This window comes from Pomacea canaliculata, linkage group LG4 (assembly GCF_003073045.1).
Source record: "Pomacea canaliculata isolate SZHN2017 linkage group LG4, ASM307304v1, whole genome shotgun sequence".
Taxonomy (NCBI): Eukaryota; Metazoa; Mollusca; class Gastropoda; order Architaenioglossa; family Ampullariidae; genus Pomacea; species Pomacea canaliculata.
Window position 1 is genome coordinate 34,446,201 of NC_037593.1, and position 26,912 is coordinate 34,473,112.

Sequence of the window (26,912 nt, forward strand, 5' to 3'; positions counted from 1 at the left end):
GGTGTGCAGTAGTGGGAGACAGAAAACACCTTCGAATTCTCTCCTACAAAGTGTGTATGCAGGGCCGTGCTTAGGGGCAGGCGGACGAGGCATCTGCCTAGGGCCCCGCGCTTTTGATTGATATGGTAACTAGGCATATGGAAGTGTAGTCAGCCGTATCACATTCTCGCTGGACGTGCTTGGAGACAGAAGGCTGCTGGACACCGAGGATTTATCGCGCATGAACGTTCGTGCATTGAGCTATTGCTGGATTTATGTGAGGGCCCCGCACATGCCCTTTGCCTCGGGCCCCGCGGGGGCTAAGAACGGGTCTGTGTGTATGCATTCTATTTTACAAACTGCGAGGTATGTTTCCACACCCATCTCTGTCACCGGCACGGTACTGACAGTGGCCCAGCAACTCACATTTCTCGGGGTCATCTTTGACCGCCAACTGTATCGTGCCCTGATCCGCTCCAAGATAAATTTTTGCTCCATCATCCGTGGCTGAGGTCGAGAGTCCTACCTCAGCGTTCCTGATCCCATGCATCATGATGGACTCCTCGTCTGTGCCTTTCGCACCAGTGTACACAGTTTGTACAAAGAAGCTGATGAGCCCCACTCTGTCCTCGCCGTCTGAAGCTGATTCCATCCCGTGTTTGTCGTTTAAAAGTTCATCCTGGACACCCTGTCTACCCTGCTCTCTTCATTCTCAGCCAAGGAGCCCAAACTATTATCCCTCCGTGCTGCACCTCACTTACAAACTGCTGGAGTAAATATTCCACAGGTATACCCTCTCCCTCTCCTGCCAGCTTCTCCTTGCACTCTTCCTGCTCCTGAGACTGGTCTTCATCTCGCAGACCTCATCTTTCTACGAGGCCTTCAGGAAATTCTCTCTGATAGGCCTGTACATTTATATAAAGCAAACATTTGTTTCTAGTAAGTCTACTTAGTGAACCCTAACCCTGGTGGCAAGAGAAGGTCTGTCAGTGATTTGTTGAAGATAAGGCGAGATTTTATGAGAAATGTGTGTCCGCGTGTGTTTGTGAGTTTTTATTTATTTCTATTTGTGTTACATAAATATTGTGTATTTGATTATTACTATTTGACTACTGTTTAGTTATAGTGAGATCTCGAATAGTTTCCATGTCCTACCCTGACGGTAGAGGATATAAAACATGTTGTTTTCTGGCATTACTCCAGCATTACACAGCGTTACACAGCGTTACACAGCATTACACAGCGTTACACAGCATTACACAGCGTTACACAGCGTGGTATTTATTTATTGCTCATAGTATCAAACGTGTCCTATTGACTGCAGGGTGTAAGCTGTGTTAGAAAGCACCTGCAGCAGCAACACAAACAACAACAACGATGACGACGACGACATGTAATAATATTACAGTAACACTCGCTGGAGGATGCTGCAGATAGCGATCTCATACATTTACTGTGAAGATGTCAAAGACAGTCACAAAGGACCAGTCAGCATGAATATTACTTGCTACACACAGACCCGTTAGCTGCCCTCAATCACTGTACACGACCTTCACATCGTCTTCGTCATCGTCCTTCCCCATTTTATGAGATTTTTTAAATTCGTTTTTTTATGTTTGCAGTTTTAATCCTCTGCGTCGTACTTGTTGTTCTGACCTGGGAGGTGTTTAGAAGACGCCATCATCATCTGGAGTTGGCAGTGTCTACCTTTCCTCACCTTGTGAGCAGCAACAAGAGCACCCAGTCGACAGGAACAGCTCACGACCAGGATTCTTCGACCACCTTGTACCCGACACCTTCCGTCAATCACGTGTCCTCAAAGCCCGTAGATGCATCGCCAGGCAAGAGAACTTGGTATCAGCCGACCACTCCATCCTACCCCCCTAGTTCGTGTGCTGGAGGCTGGGAATTCCGAAGCTCATCTACTATTTCCTCTGTCACAAACAGCTCGACAACGTTCGCTTCGTTGAACAGCCTCAACGGGTCCAGGGTGGTCTGCGCATCCCTCGACTACGGGTTGGGAAATCAGATGTTTCAGTATGCTTCTCTTTTAGGGATTGCCCTCAAAACGAACAGGATACCGGTCGTTTTGAAGAGTTCGTCTCTGTTACACGATGTGCTGCGTAATACTTCGATAATTGACAATTCTGTCAGATACTCAGATCAGTGCAACGAGAACTTCATACGGGAACCCGTATGCTGCAAATTTTTCCCAGGATTCTTCCAGCTGGATCCAAACAAGAATTATGGGATTGGAACCTACCTGCAGTCGTGGCGATACTTCTTTGAACACGAGGCGGAAATACGCCAAGCGATGAAGTTCAAGGACTCTGTAGTGTCCCAGGCTCAGCAGGTGGTTGACAGCCTGCGACAGAAATACAACCGCACGCTGACAGGCGTCCACGTACGCAGGGGAGACTACCTTGACTATAAGGGTCGGGGATATAAGACAGCTCCTTTAACATATCTTTTGCACGCCATGGATTACGTCACTAAACGGTTCGGCGACGTCACTTTTGTTGTCTCCTCGGATGACGTCATATGGTGCCAGGAACAGTTTGCAAACACAAGTGACGTCATTGTGCTGTCGGCCAACTCAACCCCTGCTGTTGACATGATGACTCTTGCGTCACTGGATCACATGATCATGACGGTGGGCACGTTCGGGTGGTGGGCTAGTTTTCTGAACCCCGGGGTCACCGTCTACTACCGAGACTTTGTACATCCGGGTACATTTCTATCACAAACTTTCAACCCAAACGGAACGGACTACTACTGTCCAGTGTGGATTTCTTTGTCGTGAATGACATCGTCATCGTCATCGTCATCAGTAGTGTTCACAGCGGGGATGTGTTTACTTGAATGTGTTGTGTGGTGGTGAGACAGTCGCCGGTGCTGATGTTGGTCAGTTTTCGAGAAATGAGAGGCCAGGATGCCGGGTACGAGCTACTAGGGCGCTATAAATAGACTTCTGCACGTGTGAGCGCTCATTGTGTGTATGTGTGTGTGTTAGAGTGCTCATTGTGTGTGTGAACACTCATTGTATGTGTGTGTGAGCGCACGCTGAAGACACGTGTCTGTCATTGTCGAGGGCTTATCATCATGGTTGTCATCAGCTCCCCCTGTGGTTGTTGAAAGTGCTGATCAGACAGGTCACTCTCTCACCTTCTGCTATGAACAGAGGACTTACAGCTGTATACAGGTGATACAAACGTGTATTTCTCTGATACAAATAATCAGGAGAATGACATCAAGGAACTGATACAATGATGCTCGTGTTTACATTTGTCTTCCTGATGACTTTCTTGAATTAATCATTCACGTCTTGTGGAGAGATTAATTGTCATCATCTCAACTTTGTGCTTTTGCACCTGTCCCATCTGCTGCGTCTAATGGGATTTTGTAATAAACTTTACAGCGCATTAAGCACTTTCAAAATTCTGTTTGTTTACTCCTTGTGCCTCAGTAGCTGGTAGCAGTAAGACAGAGAGGTAAACAATCCCCAGTAAAGCCACAACGCTGTCCACCCTGTCATCAACTCACCCTGACAGCAGTCACGTGCTCCACACACTTCAGTGCTACAGAGACCGGGATGTGTGTCTCCATGGCAACACCTGCACACAACAACAATGTCACACCTGCTGTCCCGGTGTCGTGTGTCTCACCTATGCAGTAAACAAACAAGGACATTGACAAAGCTGAGTCAGTGTCGACCAAACAAATAAACGGTTTATTGGCTTCTTTGCTGCTAGAGATGACATGTAGAAAGTAAGATGTTAGACAAACAGCTGGAGGGCAGAGGGGGGAGACTGGTAGATGTAAGTGTGTGTGTGTGTGTCTTCATGCAGACATAAAGACAATTTTTTATAGTAAGTTAAATATTACAAAAAGGAATTAGAATTGCTGATAAAGATAAGAAATAAAAGGTATGTCCACGAGGGTACTCTGGTTCCCTCCCCCGCCCTCTCGCCGCAAGGTGGAAGCACTTTCCTACATGATAAACCAACCAGCCATCACATTTTTACCTTCATTTCTTGCTTTCTTTACGTGTGGAGACAAGGTAGGTGGACGTGTGTGGAAAGGTGGAAATGCTGCCTGCATTAATATTCACCGAGGGAAAAAATGTAGCATCAAGATGAAATTCAATTAAGTCAATCTTCGATGATTTTGTTGATAAAACCTTTACAAGCACACGCATGCACAAAGAAGAAAAAAAGGTAAAGAGAGAAAGATGGAGGAGACAGATGGAGACAGAAGGAGGGGGAGAGTTTAATGTGAACCCAGTATTATTTGTGCATAACGGTTAACTGGTGACGTAGTAATCAAACCAAACTACAGACATTCCACTGAGCAAGGCATCCCCCTCCACTGCCACACAAACACACACACTACAGCTTCCTGCCTTGCCTTACTTCCAGGGTATAATAAACAAACATGACCCCTGACCTCGATATCAGTCTGGCTGTTTTGTGAAAGTGAGAATGAAAGTAGTTGAGGGTCGTGAGTAGACTACTGTCAGCGCTGGACAGGGCCAGACTATAGTCACGAGAAACAACGCACACACAGAACTCTCTCACACACACCAACACACACACCTCCTAACAACACCTACTAACAACACCCTCAGTACCTATACACTAACACCCTCAGTACCTATACACCGACACCCTCAGTACCTATACACCAACAACACCCTCAGTACCTATACACTAACAACCTCAGTACCTATACACTAACACCCTCAGTACCTATACACTAACACCCTCAGTACCTATACACTAACACCCTCAGTACCTATACACCGACACCCTCAGTACCTATACACTAACACCCTCAGTACCTATACACTAACACCCTCAGTACCTATACACCGACACCCTCAGTACCTATACACTAACACCCTCAGTACCTATACACTAACACCCTCAGTACCTATACACCGACACCCTCAGTACCTATACACAACAACACCCTCAGTACCTATACACTAACAACCTCAGTACCTATACACTAACAACCTCAGTACCTATACACTAACACCCTCAGTACCTATACACTAACACCCTCAGTACCTATACACTAACACCCTCAGTACCTATACACCGACACCCTCAGTACCTATACACCAACAACACCCTCAGTACCTATACACTAACAACCTCAGTACCTATACACTAACACCCTCAGTACCTATACACTAACACCCTCAGTACCTATACACTAACACCCTCAGTACCTATACACTAACACCCTCAGTACCTATACACTAACACCCTCAGTACCTATACACTAACACCCTCAGTACCTATACACTAACACCCTCAGTACCTATACACTAACACCCTCAGTACCTATACACTAACACCCTCAGTACCTATACACTAACACCCTCAGTACTTGTAGACTACAATTGAATCCTTCAAGTCTGTGCTGAAAACGCACCTTTACCTTGAGCACGACTGCTCACCATCCACACTTACCTTGAGCACGACTGCTCACCATCCACACTTACCTTGAGCATGACTGCTCACCATCCACACTTACCTTGAGCACGACTGCTCACCATCCACACGGCGCTACTCACCTTGTCCTCACTTCCTTTTCCGCTGCTGGCCTTCTCGTCCTCATTCTCAGTTCTTGGTATTCGTGGCCGCTTTTCCATTTCTATAGATGTGTGCGTCGTCAGTGCTATTGTTGTTTACTCTTCTGTCCCTGCACGAACTAACAACCCTATATACAGTACATGTATATATATGTCCCTGGTCCCTCGCGTGCTGTGCACGTTGTCCACGTGTCTTGTTATAAGTACTGTATAGGTATCACGAGCTTGGTCCTCGCCAGTGTCAGTACGCGCTATACAGTTGTTACACTAGTATCTCTAGCTGTAAACACTGACCTTAGCCTGGAGTGGTGAGTACACACATACAATGTAGGTCTTGCTTTGTTGTGCCGCTGCGAGTGACGTCACAGATTTGTTGTGCTGCTGTCAGTGACATCACAGATTTGTTGTGCAGCTGTGAGTGACATCACAAAGAGTTTGGTATGCTTATAGCTGCTGCTGAGGACGACGACGATGATGATAATTTCTTTTTTTAAAAACACGCGTGGATGGACGAGAATTCAACATTTTGCAAGCTTGTTCGCGCGAGTTGCTGTGGCGGTCCTACTGTCATTGCGAGAGATGGACTGGTTAATCTTGATGAAAAGGTACAACGAGTTTAAGAGGGAAAAGTTGCTGAAACTGGGGAGGTAACTCCTCTCTGGCTGTACTTTTGTTCAAGTAGGCCGCCTGACGAAGGGCGCCACGTGTTGGAGGCAACAGTCTCAGGTCCGCTGGGTAGGCCACCCGTCACACAAAGGCTCGAGTACCCCTGGAGTAGTGTCGTGGCCACTCATTTGACAACAAAGGTAGCGAAGGATGCTGCGATGTTGTCACAAGTTTTGTACTGAATCACCATCTGAACTTGCATGCACTCATCCATGTCCTCGCTTTGTGTGAAATGTCCGCGATGACAGAAGTGCGACAAGGAATTAAGTAGTTTAGGTCACAAACACACACTGGCTGCTGTACACAGTTGTTTACGGCAGCGGCTCCAATGACAACAAACATTCTCAGGTCTTTTTGAGTACAACTCACCGCCATTATCGCAAAGCCAAATGGAAGTGAATGAGACCTACACGCAAACAGGTAAAGCATCAAGCAGAGACAAAGTTTTCTTTCACGTCTGATAAATTTGTTTATAAAAACCGGGAAAATATCTCTGATTATTTTACATTGGATACGACGACTGACGAGACTGTAGGGCGGCTGTCCCGGATGAAGGCCACACAGAAGGCACAAGCCGGAAGTGTTGGTGTCGCACGGATGAGCACGTTGACACACACTTGAAATTCCCGGTTTGCTCGCCGCTTCCCTTATTTCTCCACTTTCCTTCTCTGGAGCTCGTCCCGATGACATCGTCCTTGCTGCTGATACGGTGTTGAACAACTAACCGTAGAACTTTGAAGAAGAGATCATGGTGAGTAGTGTCCTTGCGTGGTGTTGCCATGACAGCAGTGACTACAGATGCTGGTGGGACTAGCTACAGAAGGTCGGCCATTCAAGGTGAGTGTGAGATTACAGGTAAACCTGTTGTTACAAGTGTGACAGACATCATCGTTGTCGTCACATGTCACTGCTACTGTCGCCACCTTCTGTCCTGTGTCTGGCCATCTTTACTGTGCACGTGTGTTTGTATGTTTGTGTGTTTGTGTGTCTGCCTGATTGTGTTGCTCTTGTCTTCACCACCTACTGTGTGTATGTCTAGTGATATTGTAAAGCGCAGTGGGCCCCCGTCTGTGTGTGTGTGGGGGGGGGGGAAGTGCACTATACATGTGTACATGTAGTCTGACTAACCCCATCCAACAGACAAGTATCCGGGTCACGGCAACATTTGTAGTGCGACCGCGAACTAACATCCCTGGACTGCTGGCAGACGATTTTTTCCAGTTAACCGCTAAAACGAGGCTGGAGACGACATAATTCTAACTACTGTAGAGTGAAGTGTCTACGACTACCGTAGAGTGAAACGCATTGATTACTGTAGACTGAAATGAAACAGACTAAGGGAAATCCATCCTTGAGGCAGGAGCATCATTTTGTTGTATTGTGATATAAAATACAGCAACAAATATATTGCAGATGTACAAATACATTCTACACCAGACCTGGGCAAAGGCCGGCCCGCCTCCTGTCTCTGACCGGCCCGCCCGCTGGCCCGCCCACCACTATATATACTATATATACAGTATTGGGTAAAACTGAGTTAACTATATTAGTCCGGCCCTCTAAAACCATCTCAGTTTCTCATGCGGCCCCTTGAAAATTAATTGAAAATTAATTGCCCGCCCCTGTTCTAGACACTTCCCATTGTTGATTGAATGACAGGCTGAAGGTGTATAGAGTGATCACTGTGATAAATGTATTTTGTATGTAAGAACATGTACAAAACTCTCAACAATAATTTAGACATTGGTGGACTGTTGCTGACGAGGCCCTGACTGTAGTCCACGAGCAGCGTGCAGTACCCGAGCGATGTTATCTCCCCTCATAAAGGGCAGACAAGTCTTCGTCCGACTGACGCCACAGGTACGACGACAGTAGGTCATGTGATCACAATCGTGGTCAGCGCCTCATCGCGTCACTCATGCCTGGTCACAACCCTCGTCAGCAGCGACTGACGTCAGCCATACCTGGTCACAACGCTGGTCAGCAGCGACTGACGTCAGCCATACCTGGTCACAACGCTGGTCAGCAGCAACTGACGTCAGCCATACCTGGTCACAACGTTGGTCAGCAGCGACTGACGTCAGCCATACCTGGTCACAACGCTGGTCAGCAGCGACTGACGTCAGCCATACCTGGTCACAACGCTGGTCAGCAGCGACTGACGTCAGCCATACCTGGTCACAACGCTGGTCAGCAGCGACTGACGTCAGCCATACCTGGTCACAACGCTGGTCAGCAGCGACTGACGTCACTCTTGCTCGGTCACAACGCTGGTCAGCAGCGACCACCTTCAGCCACATCTGGATACAATGGAGGCCGGCACAAACACCCGTCAGCCATGTCCAGTCACACTTCTGGTCAGCAGCAACCGCAGTGCCTATTACAACAGGTGAGACGAGGAGACTGTCACTACTTAATGTCACTAGTTATAATGTTGTGACGTCACAGCTGTGTCATTTCGCCACAACCACAGTTTTTGCCACTTCGTGTCAGTCACGTGCTGTGCTCGGCTGCCTGCTTGCCGAGATAATTTAGTCTTGGTGACCTCAGAGTCTCTATTCATGACCTCTCCCCCCCCCACCCCGTTTGACGCCCTCGTTGTTGGCTGCATGACGTCATAACATGGATGTGTGACGTGGTGCGAGCGTGTCGGTTCACACAGGTAAACATCCAAACATCGCATTGTTTACCAATAGTTCTCAAATCACTTACCTTTGTTTGTGACTAATAACCATCTGCCTTTATTGACCTTTGAACTCCAGGCCACGTGCTGGGGCGGAGGAGCAGCCGATGGAGGGCCGCGTGCAAATCTTGTGGCCACTGATGGCGATGGACAAGACCGCGCGACATCCGCGGCTGACGGTGAGGACTGTAGTGTCTCCTACATGTTTATCAACTGTCAAACTACTGGACAGACTGTCACCGGTGTCACGACACGGAGAACGTGACTTTCTGACGGAAAACAGGAACTGCTTACCCCCTACCCTCCCGTCAGCCCCCTCCCCATTTGAACCAAATTTAAAGAAAATCAGTGAGCGTTCATTTGAACAGGTATGACCCACTTTTATAGCAATATTCATTTTTCTGGCAGATTTACTAAAAAAACACACACACACACACACAGAGGAGGCGTGTGGTGTGTTGTAGCCATGGTGACAAGGAGGTCCTCACATCAACCCTGACGTTCTGCTCGTAATTTACCGCGCACCTGCTGAGTGTAGAACAAAAGCTTTGTGCGGCTACCAAAACACGGGGAATGTTTTGTTTGTTGCTTTCAGCAGCCACTGACCTCTGTTTTGTTTGCCTAGAAATGAACTCCTCGCTCCAGGAGGCGAAGGCTGGCGCTGACGTCCATGCTGACCTTGACCCATCACCTGTGTCAGGTGCGAACCTCAGTCGCGGTCTTCCTTCCCAAGTGGAGTCGGCGGTTACACCCGTCAGCCAGGAGCCTGGTTCTCAGGTGTGTGAGGCATGGCAATGTACTACACAGCTAATGGTCTACACCTCTCGGTGTGCGCTAATATCCACGATACACTAACATCGCCAACATCTTTGTACCCAGGAGGTCATCTCGGCTCAAGCCCAGACCTTCTGGCTCCAGTGGGTGGAGGCCGCCTTCCCTGATCTCGACAAGCAAGTCTACTTCCTGCCGCCTGTCTACATCAACCGCGTGCACGTGACAACACGGGATGCTGCCGGTCAGGAAGTTCAGGTCCTTGAACCAGCACCTGGGCAGGCCGGACAGTCCAGCCAACCGACACCACCCAAGGCAACCGGACAGTCCAGCCAGCCGACACCACCCAAGGCGACCGGACAGTCCAGCCATCCGACACCACCCAAGGCGACCGGTCGGTGCAACCACCCGACAACGAATCCAGTCACTCCGGGTACTCCTCTGTCGGTCGTCGAAGACAGCGATGTGAGAGACGATGCGGCCATGCAGCGCGTGCTGTTCTGTCTGCAGAAAATGTTTGAGCGAAACGGAGAAGTGCTGGTTGGACTGAGCCATCTTGAGTTCAGACACTACCTGAGTGAACCTGCCTATGCTGCCGCGGTGGCCCCCCTACCTTTGCCCTCCAGTCTCCCTCGCTTCTGGAGACGAGGAGACTTCGACGTGCTTCTCATTCACCGACATCATGGCTTTGTCGTCTGCGAGGTGAAGGCTTTTGGCGACAATGTGGAAAAGCTGCAGATGTCTCGGCAAGACATCGACTCTAATATCAGCAAGAAAATGTCCGAGGCCGTCACACAGCTGAAGAAGGCGGAGGCCATGTTGTCTCACCTGGTGTCCGACATCGCTCCCGGTCTGCGCATCACTAAGACCATCGCCTTCCCCAACCTCTCGGCTCATCAGCTACAACAGGCCATCTCTCAGGACACCCGGATGACTCAGGTGATCACCCTGTCAACAGGCACACAACTTTGTCTCTTTATACGTTGTAACATTTCTGTTTGTCTTTCTGTGTTGTGTCTGCACACGTTCCAGGTGACTGGCTTTTGCTGCATTCCTCCCCGATGTCCACGCGAAAGAAAAGCCTTTGTCATCATCAGAGATTTTGAATGCAGCTGTGAACAGTCCAGTGTGAACACTCAGTTACAGTAACTAGGGACTGTAGGGACTATAGGGACTAGGGTTAGGGATGAATGCACTAAACACCTGAAGGTGACATGTTACCTGTGTGTGCCCGTTGTCATGGAGATTGTCTGTATTCTGTCAGCTGTCTTTGCAGGACCTGTGTCGGTGTCTGGGAGCGTCAAATGTCGCCGACATCCCAGGACTGTGTCTGTGCTCTGACCAGTTGTCTGACCCCAAGACCCCGTGTGACGTCAGTGGTCACGTGCTGAGGCAACTGGGACACTGGTGGCAGCGACGCGTGGCCGGGGCTGGACCTGACAGTCACATGACTTGTCACCTGTACAAGACGCTGGTAGCCAGGTGAAGACTACACTCAATGACACCACTCCATTTTAAAGCTTCAGACATCATCGGTCACAAAATAATAATTTTGTAAACAAAAGTTAATTTAATCACTGGTTAATGAAAGGAGCTTGTTTAGTGTTTCCGCAAAGTCTGCTAATCGCCATTGACCGTGACAGCCTCGGCTACTTACTGTGACACCTGTATGCAACAACCAGCCTGCTACTTCTTCTCCGTAGTTTAGGTTCGCTCTACAGAACAGGACACATATCTATACAGTAGACTCCCTATAGAACAGGACATGTCTATCTATACAGTAGGCTCGCTCTACAGGACACATATATCTATACAGTAGCCTCACTCTACAGAACATATATATCTATACAGTAGGCTCAGTGTAAAAGACAAGCACACCTGTCCATGAGGTGTAGGTGTGATGTGTTTGTACAGGTTCTGTGGTCCGGCCACAACAGTGACTGTGCCGTGCACGTCTGTGCCACACCTGCATGTCAAGACCCTGGGTCAGGCCGTGTGGTTGACAGGTGAGTGCTACACAGCTCGGATTACACTCTTCCCGGAACAAGTTCACCTGCTGAACACGGCGTTTGCTCGAGTCTTTCTGGCCGGACCCCCCGGCACAGGTAAGACCGTGGTGCTGCAGCTGAAGGGCAGGGAGTGGCTGTGGCGGGGTCACCAGGTGTACATAGTCAGCACCTGGTGGGGGAGTCGTGCAGCGTGCAGCCTGCTGTACCACCTGCTGCAGCAGTCTGTCGACACACAGTCACCTGCACAACCTACACGTAGCCTCGTCCGTCTCCGCCAATATGATTTCAACCTCGAGAAGGAAGTGGACAAGGCCGTCAACGACTTGTCAGAGGCGGCGAGGTCAGGGGTCGTGTATGTCATCGCTGATGAGGCGTGGTGAGCTGTACAATATGTAATGTTGTTATGATCAGCTCGGTGAGCTGTACAATATGTAATGTTGTTATGATCAGCTCGGTGAGCTGTACAGTATGTAATGTTATGATCAGCTCGGTGAGCTGTACAGTATGTAATGTTGTTATGATCAGCTCGGTGAGCTGTACAGTATGTAATGTTATGATCAGCTCGGTGAGCTGTACAGTATGTAATGTTGTTATGATCATCTCGGTGAGCTGTACAGTATGTAATGTTGTTATGATCAGCTCGGTGAGCTGTACAGTATGTAATGTTGTTATGATCAGCTCGGTGAGCTGTACAGTATGTAATGCAGATAGGCGATTGTCACAATCACATAACAATCATCAAGACGACAAGAACTTCAGAACTGTCACAGATAAGTGAGCAGTCATATCAATGCAGCCTTATACACACACTGAACACACAGCAGTACAAGTGACAAGTGCAGTATCTGTCAGTGACACGCCGTACTTCACTGGGTCAGTGACAGGCTTCATTTCATTACCTGCCAGTGACAGGATATATTTCATGATGTGTCAGTAACGCCATGTTTCATTGACATCAATGACATGCCATACTTCATTACCTGCCAGTGACAGGTTATATTTCACGATGTGTCAGTGACAGGCCAAACTTCCAGATCTTTTGCTGCCAACTGTTGGCACGGGTACCTGGGGTGCACCTGTGGGCGGCGAGCTGTTACCACGTGCAGGTACCCGCCCACTGGCGTGTGGAGAGTTTGACCAGACCCCTCCGCTCTCCCCCGGCCGTGGTGAGGGAGGTGGAGCAGGATGAGTTTATCACCAAGCATCGCATTGTGCAGACCTACAGTCAGCGGGGTGTCCCCGACCGGACAGACGGCCCGCCCATCAGGCGACTGAGTCACCGAGGTGAGGGTCACTCGGAGAGACCCATACACACCTGTGTGGAGTGCGGTGCTGAGGTGGCCACCTTCCTCTTCAAGCTCCGTGCAGGTGTCCCGGGTAGGTGTGGCGGTTGTGATGTCATGCTAACATTGTAATTTTGGGTGCACTAAATGTCGGAGGTTTCTAGAGGTTTCTGGGAAAAGTATGGCGCGTTACCTCACAGTCGCAGTGTCATAGTCATACTGTCAACAAAGTAATCCGACAGATGCTGCTTCCGGTGTTTACTAGGTGTTTCCCTGGCTACATTTCCTAGGTTCCCTAGGTTACATTGTCTTATGTTTATGTTTCATAGGATAGCTAGTCTCTGTGCTCAGTACTGTCAGGGTTAATTAACTAGTATTTGTACCTAGCCTAGTCTACCTAGTCTCAACTTTGAGTTTCCGCCTTTCAGCCAACACACCACTCGTTGACGCATGCCTTATGATGTAGTCCAAGAAACCTTAGGTTATGTAATGTAGTATGTCATGACACATCATATAATACCATACCATGAATATCACCTCGTGACACATCATCATCATCATCATCATCATCATCATCATCATCATCATCATCATCAATCAATCATCAATCATCATCATCATCATCATCATTGTCTAAGGTGTCACTATAAATGTTGACAGCCACTATGGGAGGCGAACCACCACCCCTCTGCCTCAAGTGGAGTGACGTGTTGTTGCTGTATGACTGGGGTGACATCACCGAAGACTCGGGTATTGTGACGGGACTGAGAGAAGCGGGTATCCCAGTGCGGGTGATGAAGGATGACGACATCGAGGACGTGGCCACGGCCCGCAGTGACGTGGTGTGGGTGGCCAATGGACACCATGTTCGTGGACTGGAGAGAAAAGTCGTGGTGTGTCTGGAGAGAGTCGATGTTAACCCGAATGTTCGTCTTCATTTTGTGTCTCGCTGTACGTCACAACTGGTCATTCTCTCCCCTGATGACTAGCGTGGAGCTGTCTAGTGGTTACAACACTCCATCGTCCTCACGGAAGTGACAATTGAAAGGTGCTGGATTCCGATCTCGTCTCGGGACACTCTCTGCATGTGACACTTGTTCACAAAGGTGGCTGCCGGGGTATTTCTATGTTTACTCTGGTTATCCCCCCACTTCCATCATCGCGCTCTTCTCGTAGGTTAAAGTCTCTTCTAACGGGAGGCACGTACTCTCCTGCCAAACCAACCAGACAAGCAGCCCACCTAACCAAAACCCCTCCCCTAACACCAAACACACCATAAAACTGAATCTGCATCTGGGGGAGGGAGCAGCTTGAATGCGTGTGGAGGAGTGTATACAGGTGTCACAGTAATGAGCAAGTGCCTGAGGTCAGGTGTTTGTAACAGCGGACTATGGTGTTGACACCACATCTTGTCTCCATTGTGAATGGGTGCAACGGTTCCCTGCAATGACATCCCTACCTTGTGTCGAGATACCAAGCTCAAGTCACTTCACTCTCAGCCAGTACACACAAAATATTTTGTCACCAAGGTTGATGTACTTGGTGGGGTGTGGGTGACAACTCATCCGTCCTTCCGTCCGTCTGCTTGTCCGCCCTCCCCCTGCTCACTCACTGCTCTGCCGAGGGCAGGAACTCAGAACAAGGAAACAGTCGACACTTGAGGCCACGTGGCTAAAGGACAAGAGGAAAGGAAGAGTTCAAATGTGAAACAGGGAAGCGGCGACAGCGAAGTGTCATGTCACCAAACACCAAGTGGTGAACAAAGATGTGGTACAGATAGAGGATGTCCTTCAATGAAGCCGGATGCAATGCAATCAGCTCGTCAGTATAAGCTGAGATCTCTATGCCTACAGATGATGATGTAGGTATTCCTGGCCTCAGGATCCACAAGCGGATGAAGCTCGACCCAAGTGTTCTTGGTGCAAGTCCGCGGTGGTGGTATACTGTACTGGTTATCAGATCCTAAGTACTTTACTTCAATTTAGTTTTAGGTGCTATGTTTGTTTCTACTGTTTATTACTTCGAGACCAATCACTAGGAAATATTGTTAAGATTGGAGCTATACACAATGTAAATAGAATGAAAAAGTTGTAGCATCTCTAATTCAACCAGATCAGTCCGGCTTTATCTGGGTGGGGGGGGGGAGATGTCTTGAGGATAACATCAGGCTTCAGTGATAATAAATGTCATGGTATGATAACTGCATGCTGACCTTTAAATGTATTTGCATTATGATAGCATGTGCACATCTACTGTTTTGTGACTCGTGACTCTGTGGTAGTTGTGTGTGTACATAAACTGTTTTGTGACTAGTGATAGTGTGGTAGTTGTGTGGCTATCACAAATAAACTCATCCCTTCTCATTTCTACTGTTTCAGTAGTGAGACATAAATATAGAGAAATGCAACATACAAACAGCAGTTTTGGAACTTGCTAGGGCGTAGGTAAGATTACATGTTATGTAGGATTATTACATTTTATGACAGTTGAAAACAAAATAAAAATGCATTATCAGTTTCTTAATATGAGGTTTGTGTTTAGTCTTTAGCGGACAGCTAAAGAAGGAATTGTTATGCATTGTATTGCTGTACATGTGAAAGTTATGTAAATATTTATGTTAGTGATAAGTGTAGTGTTGAAAATGCAAAATTTACTTTCCAGTTTTTTGTAATAAAGATAATGATCATGCTTATCACTCAAATCAATGTATGATGAGCTTAATATTACAGCTTTATAATGAAGACAATATAAAACCATTTTCAAACTTTAAATCTTCACATTTCCTATTTGAAACTTTACCTGTTATGTTCTTGAGTAATATATATAGATGTGGGGAATCAAGTCTCTATACACACACATATATGTGTGTATATATACATCCACAAAATGCAGACTTTTTATCCCAAGCCAGCCACATTCAGAATCCTTTCAAAGCTCAATGTCCCACCTATGCTTGACAAAATTTCAAGCACACAATCATGGCCATGTTCATGTTCCAGCAGACTATAGACATCGTCATCATAACTTAATAAATTGACATGATACTGTGCGTATGTGTGAAAGAGACAGAGACATACAGAGAAAGAAACAGAAACAAAAAGAAAATAAAAATACTTTATTCGGGATTGCCTGAATAATTACAATACCAGGTTACAAGTAAACCAGCAAAATCACTGGATTTTACAGGTATTCAGTATGATCACGAACTTGTATTACTGAACTGCTGGCAGACGATTTTTTTCCAGTTAACTTCTAAAATGAGGCATGATACTACAAAGCTTCCGGTTTATTCACATTTCAGATTAACTACTAAAACGAGGCAGTTGTGTACAAAGCTTCCGGTTTAGTCACATTCTTTGTTACGGCTCGCCGAGACTATCAGCGGATCACTTCGCAAGAGGCCAAGCGTTGGTCTTGGCAGACAGACAGGAATCCACCTCTACACATCCATGGTTTGATAACATGCTCTTTCTCTGCCTCTAAATCTCTGACATAAAGAAAAATGATCTGTTTTCTGCTAGAAGCTTCATGATTGCTGAGTACTTGTAAGTACTTGCAAAAGAGAAAGCAAGTTGAGCTTTGTACATATTAATTAGGATACATTTCTCTCTCCACTGCAGTACTCTAGGGTATTTTACTGCTGTGCTGTTTTTTAAAAAATACATAACAATACTAATAATGTAAGACTTAAAACAAGACTTTGTTAACATGATGTAAACCTGATATAGCTTATCAATCATATATCAAACCTGATATAGCTTATCGTTATCAATAAGCCCATTAGCACAGCCTATTATCACAAGACCTATTCCTTGGGTAGAGGTCTGCACATGCACTCAGAAATAATCATGCATGCTACAGCCACTGCCAGCAATGTTACCGGCGCCTTATCCTAGGATTCAGCCATAACAGGGACCTCGCTTTCGTCCACTCACTTGCTCATTCACTGCATTTTTTGCATCGGAATAAGTCTGTAGATGAGCACGTTTCACTTATTGAGGGCAAGATGTTAAAAAGCTATCTTGCTTTGTATATTATTCTGTCTCTCTCTCATTCACAGGCGGTCTGGTGGGGCAATGGTTAGCATCTGTCACCAATACAATGAAGGTTGGCTGTCCTGGATACAGCTCTCATCTCAGCCACACTGTTCTTTCTATATATGTGGCATCAGTTTACAGGGCTGGCTGCCTTGCCGTGATATACCCTCAGCTGCTGGCTCAGCATAAAACACCGATCCCCCTCCCACACACACACACAGTTTCTTACACACAGAGTAAACAAGTGGCCACACATTACATGTCCTATAAGTGATAAGATCCAATCGTTTACTACATGCCCATTTTTGTCTCCAAACTGCCCCTGCCATGGTAAACATCCCTAACACGTCCATCTTTACTATGTTATTATACCATCTTCAAACAGCTGCAATATCTTTACACCATATCAAGAGTTCAATCTCCAGCCTAAAAGCAGTTAAATATATTTATCTAACAGTTGTCATGGTGAGCCTTAGAAGCCTCCACTGCTTACTTTAGAGTGCACCTCAACTTGGGCTGCTTTTTTGGTCGGCGCTTGCTGTGAAGATTCACCTTGAGTTTTCTGCCTGATCAGACAAATAATCATCAATCGTCAACATCATCATCGGTTTTCATATGTGTATGTGATGGATTGACCCATGCCATAGTTCACTTATTACAAGTTAAAGGATCAAACAGGGGAACGCATCAGTCTGTGTACGACCCGTTGTGGTGTTTACTGTTGTGCGGAGTTAGTCTGTACATCATGATTCTCGGGGATGGTTACTACATTGTCTGCCTGGCCACTAGGCTTGATGCTGCTTCATCCTTCATACATCCTATTGTGTGATACAAGCCGTGGAGCATACCACACATGCCGTCCATATCCAGCAGTGAACATAGTTTCACGTGTCACCTCTTAGATTAACACCTCTGAAGTATATTAACGTCGCACCGACATTCATTCATTCGGTGTGGGATTTCAATTCTGTGCCCCCACATGAATCTCTATTCCTCTGTTGTCAATATGCTGGCCCTTGGATTATTTGTCATTTTATGTACATCGCAGTGCCTACATGTCAGAGTATCTTTGACCTTTTGATTAGAAGTCATTGCAAACTCTCTAGAACTGTGAATACTGACAACAATTTATTCACTGGTCTTCCAGCATGGGACTGGGCCAGTGAGAAGTTTCAGTACACTGACAGAATACTCCTAGTGATTAGTGAGAAGCTCCTGTACGCGGCCAGAACACTCCTAGCAATTAATGTGAAGTTCTTGTACAGACAAAACACTACTAGTAATTAGTGTGAAGTTCTTGTCTGCTGACAGACCAATCCTAGTGATTGGTGTGAGGAGTGATAGGAGTGAGTGATGGAACAAGAGGTGATAACTGGAACCACATGATAATTATTGTTGATCTGATCATCACATGTTGATGCAGGCTTTTAGTTAATTACTATTTGGGAATGGTTGACCCTGAGTGAATAGAAGTAATCTGAATTTGTGTATTTGTCATTATCCCCTGTGATCAACTTGCCACCTGGTTTTCACGGCATAGTTTGGTGTACGAGTCAAGCATCACTTGCCCATAGACGGCATTTGCTCACTGCTAGTGGGGTCTGCTATTTGTTAATGTCTCCCAAAAGTCTTTGGCCAGGCAGACATTAGATATGACATGGGCAGCCTAAGGCAATCCTTGTGTTCTTTGCTGAAAGATTGTGTAATTACAGTATGAGCTGGGCAACCTAAGGCAACCATTGTGTTCTTTGATGAAAGATTGTGCAATTGTTTTGAATGAATGGGTTGAGACACATGAAATCTTGAAATGCAGTTGAACTTCTATAAGTTGAAGCTTCAAGGGACCAATAAAAAAAAAATTGAGTTATGGAAGGTTTGAGTTGGGGAAGTTCGGTGAAAAAAGAACATTTTTTTCATTGTGGACATTTAATTTTAACCAAATGTTCATTTCTTGTCATTCTTTTAGCAACACTCCGGCATCCTGCAGAGATGGAGTCGTGCTTATCTCACGTGTTACCTATACAGGAAAGAGACAATGGGGGAGTGCAGGGTCGATGGGGGAGAAGTACATGATTGTACATTTTCTGTTTTCAAATGGTTTCAACATTAAGCTGACCGGCTTAAAGTTATTCAAGTTGTGGAAACTTTTGGCTAGGCCGATTCAAACTATGGAAGTTGAATATGCATTGCTTTAATGCAAAACTAACCAACTGATGCTTACAATTCAAGTTAGGAAGAATTTTGACTTACAGAAGTTCGACTGTATTATGACCATTGCTACTATATTTGCTATGGCAATGTGTTTCTTCCATCACTACATACTCTTATTTTCATGCCAAGTGATAGTCACAGACATATGATCTCCTCTGTGTGATAGACAAAACAAGTTTTGGAGCACAAGAGTACTGTACCTGTGTCTCCGTTTGCGGATGATGGGGTTGTCGGCAATGGCTACTGGCTGCAGCATGACAGGAGTGTCTGGCAGTCGTAGCTGCGTGTTTTCTACTGCATGGGCATGCTTAATGTCGGCCCACTTGGACTGAACAAACAGAACATCTCCTACATATCATTTTACTATCTGGGTCACCTTCAACACTCTACTCAGGTCAGACAGCTTCACACCATCTCTCAGGACACCTTGTACACTCTCTCTCCCTCTACACAGACCACACCTTTCACACCCTCTGTCCGCTCAATGGTAACAGTTTAGTTTAGTCCTTATTACTCTTTGAGGAGCACAGGGCCGCAACACCTCACCAGCGGACCCGGTATAGGGCAGCCTCCTCAGTTGGGCCCATGTGGTTCCCACGTCCTTTGCCTTGCTCTCTACTTTTCTTTTTAAAGTCTGCTTCGGTCTTTCAACTCTCCTCTTCCCCTGAGGGTTCCAGTCAAGTGCTTGGCAATTGGTGTCAGCTGGTTTGAACAGGGTGTGTCCTATTCAGCCCCATTTGCGCTTTGTGATGTCCTGGCTAGTGGCATTCTGGTTGGTTCTTCTCCACATCCAGTTGTTGGAGATCTTTTCAGGCCATCTTACTCCCAGACTATGGCGGAGGCATCGGTTGGTAAAGGTCTGCAGCTTGTTGTTGATGGTGTTTGTCACTCTCCAGGCTTCAGAACCATATAGTAGGACTGCCTTCACATGCGGCTTTTGATGTCATCATACGCTTCACCACCTTTGTTGACAATGCTCCCCAGATACATGAAGCAGTCTGTTTCCAGGATGTTCTCTCCTTGAAGTTGGATTGAGAATTCCTGCTTGCTGTTGATTCTCATCACTTCGGTCTTCTTTCTGTTGACCTTTAAGCCAGTCTTCTCTGCTTCCTCGACTAGCTTACTCAGTTTGGTTTGTTGCTGCCAATGTGATAGGAGACTGATGTCATCTGCAAAGCAGGTTCCCCAGCTGTTTGGTGAAGGTCCACTGGATACTGGTGTCATTGTCTTGGGTTGTCTTATCTTGTCTATGACTAGCAGGAAGATTGGTGGTGATAATATGCAACCCTGTCTTATTCCAGTCCTCATTAAGAAAGGTCTCAATGGTAACAAGTCTTACTAAATTTAACAGGAGAGAAGAGACTAACACAAGTAATGAAATTATGAAATTTAGTGATGAAATGTCTGTCAGCACATCAACATACCCTGTCAACAAACACTAGTTGAGAATAGAAGGGAGTGTCAATGAGTCTACATACCTTATCAGCAAGCACTAGTGGAGAGTGGAGGGGTGTGTGACTGTGTTCAGAAGTGGTCCTGTTCAGCCACGGATGAGCAGCCAGTTCCTGAATAGTCATTCTCTCCATAGGGTCTACATACAGCAGCCTTAGAAACATTCAAAATTCATAGACAGATAAGCAAAACTAGTCATTGTTCCAAATGAATACATAAAAAAACATCTAACCCTCACCATGATACATGTAAAAATATGAGGCACTAAGAAAACTTTATTTTTATGTCTCATCCTTGCACATCACAAAGTGTGTGGTACAAAATAACCAAGTAAACTCATAGTAATTCTTTTCTTCACCAGATCTGTGGTAAATGTACCAAATATCATACAGCAGATCAAATTTAATTTCAACTGATTTTCTAAAATCAGTCTCAAAAATTATGCTCAAAAGTGCAGACTATGAAGATATCTGAAAAGAACCTTTTGATGTAAGTTAAACATAATTATAACTAAGAACCAGATTGAAGACATTACATTACTTTATTAAAATCAGTCATTTTAAGAGAACACTGACTGTACAAGGAGACACTAAATTATTAAAATAATACAGTATGTACAAAGAGATAAAAAAAAAAGTTCAGCGAGTTGATGGTTAGCCCTCATCCCACTGATATAAGCACATTTACTCAAATACTCATAGATGCATGCATCCGTGATAACACAAACTACTGTGACAACTGTCATTGTCATCTCCACATCTGCTCATATTTATAAGCTGCTTCCTACACTTCTATGTTAATCTATGTCTGCTAATATTTATAAACTGTTTCCTACAATGCTGTGTTAATTCACGTCTGCTAATATTTATAAACACTACACAATTTTACTGTCTTGTTTGTGTTGGCAGCATCAAGAAGTCTACCTACCTGCGAATGATGTCCTTAGCTTCATTGGAAATGCTGTCCCAGTCATCTTCTGGGAACTCAAACTCCCCAGACAAGATTTTGTGTCGCATGTGTTTAGTGAAGGCCACGTTAGGATTCTCCGAGTAAAATGGAGGGTAGCCACACAACATGATGTACAAAACCACACCCAGACTCCACATGTCACAGCTCTGACAGGAGAAGATAAATACAACAAACAAGTCCACAGATGTGTTTACAACAGTGACAACTAAAAATGTTTTGTATATAACAAAAGAAAACAAAAAAGTAAGTTCTGCACCTTATCATATGTGTATGGTGATTCAGCCAGCCCATCTTTTACTGCTCGCATGTGCATCTGGGCCTCTAAGACCTGTAAAATAAATACATGCAACTGGCAAAACCATGAACAACGCCAAATGTACAAGCTGGCATGTATACACACTAACTAAAATTAACAGTCATCAAAGCACTAAATATACATGCTGTAGCCCCATGTTGTACATAGTTTAAGATATCTGTGTCACCTATCAGCTGTATTCAGTATTCATGGCCTGGGAATTTGAAGAACAAAGAACATGGCCACCTCCTGGGATTCCATGCTATCAAGCATTCTGATCATGACAATTTTTTTTACAAACTAAAGCAAAAAAATATAATGCTCAACAATTTATTACTTTTACTATAATGTAATGATATAATATTTAAATATTCAATCCAGAATTTGCATGCTGCTTTCAGTTCATGATTGTGAAGGACCTTTTTTTATCATAACCATTTTGTTTAATACATACCAGAATGTGTTTGTGTGTTTGCATGCATGTATGTGTGTGTGTGTGTGGATGTTATCATAACCAGATTCAAATGCAGACATCTATTAAATCTTAAGAACTAATGAAAACTTTAAATGTATAGTGGAAAATATTGTTCACATACCTGTGGAGCAACATAATATGGTGTGAAATGAGGTGTCATCAAACTTCCATCATCAACTTTTGCAAAACCAAAATCTGAGAGTTTCAAAACTGCTGCCTGAAACAATCCCAGTATGTTTTCATATCATGTCATGTCCATTAGTAAGTTTATTTGATTATATGCAACAGTACAAAAGTTCTTATGTGTTGTTTTTCATTAACAATCAATGCACAATAAACATCATTACAATGGGGAAGACAACTGAATACCTGACTGCTCTTCACAATGTTATTTACATTTACTGTCACATTTTTGTTGCCAAAAAAAAAAGCTAACAAGAGAACCCACATAAATGTGAGGCAAGCATGCAAATGTCTTCAACAGAATGTAAAGTTTATTAACGGACACCACAGGCGTCATCTCCTACCTCTGAGTCATCAGTCAACAAAAAATTTTCTGGCTTAAGATCTCGATGGGCTATGTTTCTCTCATGTAGACAATGAACTGCTTTCACAGCCTGTCAACAAAAACTTAATAGTAGTATTTATTGTAAATTGCATCTTCCCATGTGGAAGCAATCTCAATATGATATGAATTAAAATAAAAGCAAACAATAAAACCAACAGGACATGGAGAACACAAATTCAAAACATCTTCATCAACCCAAGGCTCTCATAGCGGAAGACTGCTATATAATAAGCCAAGTCATGCACCTACACTCGCCCCTTTTCTGGTTTGCATACGACACTAAGACTAAGAAAACTGCTAAATTCTGATTGGCCTTTGCCACATGACACTGATCTAAACAAAAGACCCCCATTCATCTTATATTTTACTGCATGAACTAATTTTATGCATTGCATCATGTAATAATAGTATTGGCTCTACCACGTGTTTCTGTGCGCCAATATTGGGCTCTGCATTCTACTCACACCTGTTATTAATAATATCTGAAATTAGGTCAAAAAAATGTTTTCTGCTTGCTAATTTCAGTAAAACCTTTTATCATAAAGCACTATTTCAAAAATTCATACCTAAAAAATATACAGCATTTAAAGGTTTAAGGAGTGGGTAGAGTATAGGAAATTGTGTCATATGAAGCCCAGTTACTGCATCTCAATGATTTTCACTGATTGGAAATAATGCTGACAGTTCATAAAGAATAAAAATATCAAAATACCTGTAAGAGTTAGTCAACTAACTGAATGCTTACCTGCTTCATATATTGTGCTGCAGTCTCCTCAGTAAAACATTCTGCACGACTGATGCAGTCAAACAATTCACCACCTTCCATGAGTTCCAAAACAAGCAGCAGACGCGACCTGACATATAAATCATGCATGGAACAGATGAATACTTGATGTTCCTATCATTTTGTCCACAAAGGTTAGGAAAATGTTCTCTACAGTTACACGATGTACAAGTTTCAGCAGCTTATTTAAAATGACGATGCAAGTTGCATATTTGAACGTCAAGAGGCCGGCATGCACATGGATATGTATAACTATGAAAAAAGAATTATAGTGCTCAAGTAAAAATTTTATATTGTCAAGAAACCATACCTTGGTGTTGCATCACCATTTAGACGGAAGGTGTTGTGATAAACACAATGCAGTGATACAATGTTTGGATGACCGTTCACTTTACAATGAATCTCAACTTCCTGGCGTGAACGAGGGCTGTCAAGTACACATTTCAATGCAAATTTCTGTCCAGTTTCTCGTTCCTCACAGGGCCTGTCAAAGAGGCACAGAGAAAGTGTGAGTACTATTTCATAGTCCTTAATCTCTTGTTAGCTATACCTCAATGTCCATCAATGCAAGAGTTTTTCAGACCCCATAGTTTAAACAAGAGGTAGGGGCTTCAGATCCTCATTTTAAGCTGTGACAAGAGCCCCCATCCCAACAAAATATCAGATACCCACCAGTCGCATAAAAAACTTGGATGCACAGGAATAAACATTATCGTGACTTTTATCCCTGACGCTATCCAACTCCAGGTATGTCAATGACATTTGAAACAATGACAAAATATTACCTTTGATGTCCAGTTTATTACAATATATCTTATGCTATGAAACCTTCAACCTAAATCATCTTTTACTCATGACAGCAAATTACATTTTCTGATGCCTTGGTGCATTTTCTTTATGTGACTTGAAGCTCTTAAGGGATTTATGTATGCTTCTACGTGATCATTTATGGATGTTTCTACATAATGATTTATGTATTCTTCTACTCAATGAGACATAATTATTGAAAATGAAGTAGTATCAAACTAGACATAACATTTCAAAATGCTAGGCTTTCCATCTTCTCCTATGAACTTCAAAGCTAAATCATGTTGGTGTCCTAAATTTGAGAAATGAGTGTCATGGATAAATTGCACATTCTTTTAACTAAACTAGCCAGGTTAATGACTTTAGATATTCCAGTAAAAATCTTCAAATCCTGACCATGAAGCAAGCTTTTCTGTATCACTGAAAAAAACGGTGATTAATGTCTAACCTGACTGGGCCATTGACTCCAGTGCCAAGCTTCTTATCCCAGTGAATAATAAAATCATTCTCTATAGGGTGGACCTGCACATCACATAGTTCCATAAATTAGTATCCTTATAAATTTAAGAATTGCAAATGAAAGGGTTCAGACTAATGCTGCTCATATTGTCTTCCAAAGGTAAAAAGCAGACAATGATTGCAGACCTTCTCTGCAAGCTTCACTTGCTGTGCGATACCATAAAGAGTAAATAAGGGTGGTGTGATCAACTGTGTCAAAAGCAGCAGAAAGATCTATCATGGTAAGGAATGAGATGTCACCTTTATCCAGTGCAAAAAGGATATCATTGGTCACTTTAAGCAGGGCAATTTCAGTGCTGTGATGTTTACATGTCCTGTAAAGTTTTAAATGTATTAATATAACATGCAATCTTTACATGTTACTAATAATGTATGCAATCTGCATATGTTCTGAAAGGGAGTTTCAGAGAGGGTCTACCCTGCTAGAAAAAATATCAGTCTATAAATGTTAGTACAATTATATTCTGTATAAATTGGGTACAAAGCATTACCTGGATGGCATGTGTTTGAAGTGAATAAAGTGTCGGGTGTGATTCCTTTAAACTGAAGGTAGTAGAGATAAGCAGATTGAACAGAGTAGGGCATGCGGTTCTGTGCCATTACTGAATCTGATGTGGATATTTATTTTTAGCGATTTGTTTTTTTGCATCAGTTAAAAATTGGGACTGGCAGGTTAGGTTCCTGGTGTCAGGTGCCGCCAAATAACCCATTTGCTCTATAAATTTTGTTGGCTGTATTCCTTGTTCTTACAATATGATAAATCTTGACCACGTTCTTAAGGTCAACATCACTGATCTGGTTAATTATCTTATGTTTGTATGAGATCCGCTCTGATGCACTGTTAAATGCTCACACTAGTCCCTACAACCAAAATGCAATAATAAAGCAAATGATTTTCATAGACGAAAAGAAGATAAACATTGTTTAAGTCACAAGTTTATTTCTTACAGATTTGTGACCCAAGTGATTATATAGTTACTTGACAAGGTTTTCATGTTTACAGTTAACTATCTGACAATTATTGTACCTATCTGATTTAACTTTGAGGGCGAGAAGGATGGTGTCGCTATTTTAAACAATCTGTTCGACAGAGGATGCAAGTGTTCGTTCTTACCCTCAAGATGGGAATGTCAGAATCGAAAGAATGGTTGTGATGATCCATGACTCACGACACACACCTGGCTAGCTGCGTCTCCAGGTCATCTTTTACAGCAAATCTTGTCATTCATAATAAGTGTCAGATTATCAAAATAAGCTGCAAAATGATAAGTAATTCAGCGGACACGCGCACACTTCGTACCTTTAGCTTCGCTCGAATAGAGGAGGGGAGAAAAGAAATCCTCTTTCCACAAATTGTGCCCTGACACTCTCAAGGTGTGTCTTCGATATCGAAAGCAAGGTATGCTAAAGAACATGAAAGCAGAAGAAGTCCCTGGATGCTAACAAACCTTTTTTCCTTTTATAAAATATCAGCCACGTTTAAACAGCGAAATTAATAGCGGTCTTTGCGGACAGTGGGTTCAAAGCGAAAGGGGAAAATCAACTCAAGGATCACCACTCCTACCATGATTGCTGAGTAGTGAGAGTGACCTCCCCTGGCGAGCTGACGGCCACAGTTCGGCCGCCAACCGCCACACGTGTGTCCCTGGCTCACCCGACTCGCCCTGCGATTTATACGCAGAGAAAATATTAATCCGTGGACTCCACAGCAAAGTTCGTGCTCCAGACCCGACAGTTATGACAATGACACAACAAATGATGTATACAAACAATTACAAAGCAAATATGACTGATTAACTATG

General features: G+C 44.3%; 2 protein-coding genes across 5 annotated transcripts; one reads left to right on the top strand and one right to left on the bottom strand.

Moving 5' to 3' along the window:
• Positions 1–6,902: 6,902 nt before the first annotated feature.
• Positions 6,903–16,340, top strand: LOC112561811. Of its 4 annotated transcripts, XR_003098729.1 has the most exons (11): positions 6,903–7,084; positions 8,190–8,636; positions 9,010–9,109; positions 9,556–9,707; positions 9,810–10,640; positions 10,978–11,183; positions 11,616–12,086; positions 12,726–13,087; positions 13,654–14,931; positions 15,372–15,437; positions 16,295–16,340. XR_003098729.1 is itself a non-coding variant. In XM_025234556.1 (10 exons), exons 1-10 carry the CDS (start codon positions 7,046–7,048, stop codon positions 13,980–13,982), a joined length of 2,901 nt encoding a protein of 966 aa, XP_025090341.1. In that variant the 5' UTR covers positions 6,903–7,045; the 3' UTR covers positions 13,983–15,764. The 4 variants fall into 4 exon arrangements, 3 of the variants coding, with proteins under 3 accessions (XP_025090341.1, XP_025090338.1, XP_025090339.1); XM_025234556.1 differs by lacking the exon at positions 16,295–16,340 and having other exon boundaries at positions 9,810–10,016; positions 10,053–10,640; positions 13,654–15,764; XM_025234553.1 differs by lacking the exon at positions 16,295–16,340 and having other exon boundaries at positions 13,654–15,764.
• Positions 16,341–16,344: 4 nt separating this feature from the next.
• Positions 16,345–26,681, bottom strand: LOC112561812 (MAP kinase-activated protein kinase 5-like). The gene is made up of 13 exons (XM_025234557.1): positions 26,559–26,681; positions 26,225–26,365; positions 25,040–25,113; positions 24,095–24,268; positions 23,746–23,854; positions 22,960–23,049; positions 22,554–22,649; positions 21,919–21,990; positions 21,621–21,808; positions 20,720–20,846; positions 19,442–19,569; positions 17,524–17,596; positions 16,345–16,480 (listed from the first exon to the last, which is right to left on the bottom strand). The coding sequence occupies exons 2-13, from the start codon at positions 26,270–26,272 to the stop codon at positions 16,433–16,435; spliced, it is 1,227 nt and encodes a 408-aa protein (XP_025090342.1). The 5' UTR covers positions 26,273–26,365; positions 26,559–26,681; the 3' UTR covers positions 16,345–16,432.
• Between the last annotated feature and the right edge of the window lie 231 nt (positions 26,682–26,912).

Bases quoted from the DNA above. Each gene is read 5' to 3' on its own strand.
- LOC112561811 (XM_025234553.1), top strand. From the start codon at position 7,046: ATGCTGGTGGGACTAGCTACAGAAGGTCGGCCATTCAAG. The intron at 9,110-9,555 runs GTGAGGACTGTA...TTGTTTGCCTAG, and splicing joins CGCGACATCCGCGGCTGACG to AAATGAACTCCTCGCTCCAG. The intron at 11,184-11,615 runs GTGAAGACTACA...GTGTTTGTACAG, and splicing joins TACAAGACGCTGGTAGCCAG to GTTCTGTGGTCCGGCCACAA.
- LOC112561812 (XM_025234557.1), bottom strand. From the start codon at position 26,272: ATGGATCATCACAACCATTCTTTCGATTCTGACATTCCCATCTTGAGG. The intron at 17,597-19,441 runs GTACAGTACTCT...TTGTCTGATCAG, and splicing joins ATCCGCAAACGGAGACACAG to GCAGAAAACTCAAGGTGAAT. The intron at 16,481-17,523 runs GTAAGCAGTGGA...TCTTTATGTCAG, and splicing joins AAGTTGAGGTGCACTCTAAA to AGATTTAGAGGCAGAGAAAG.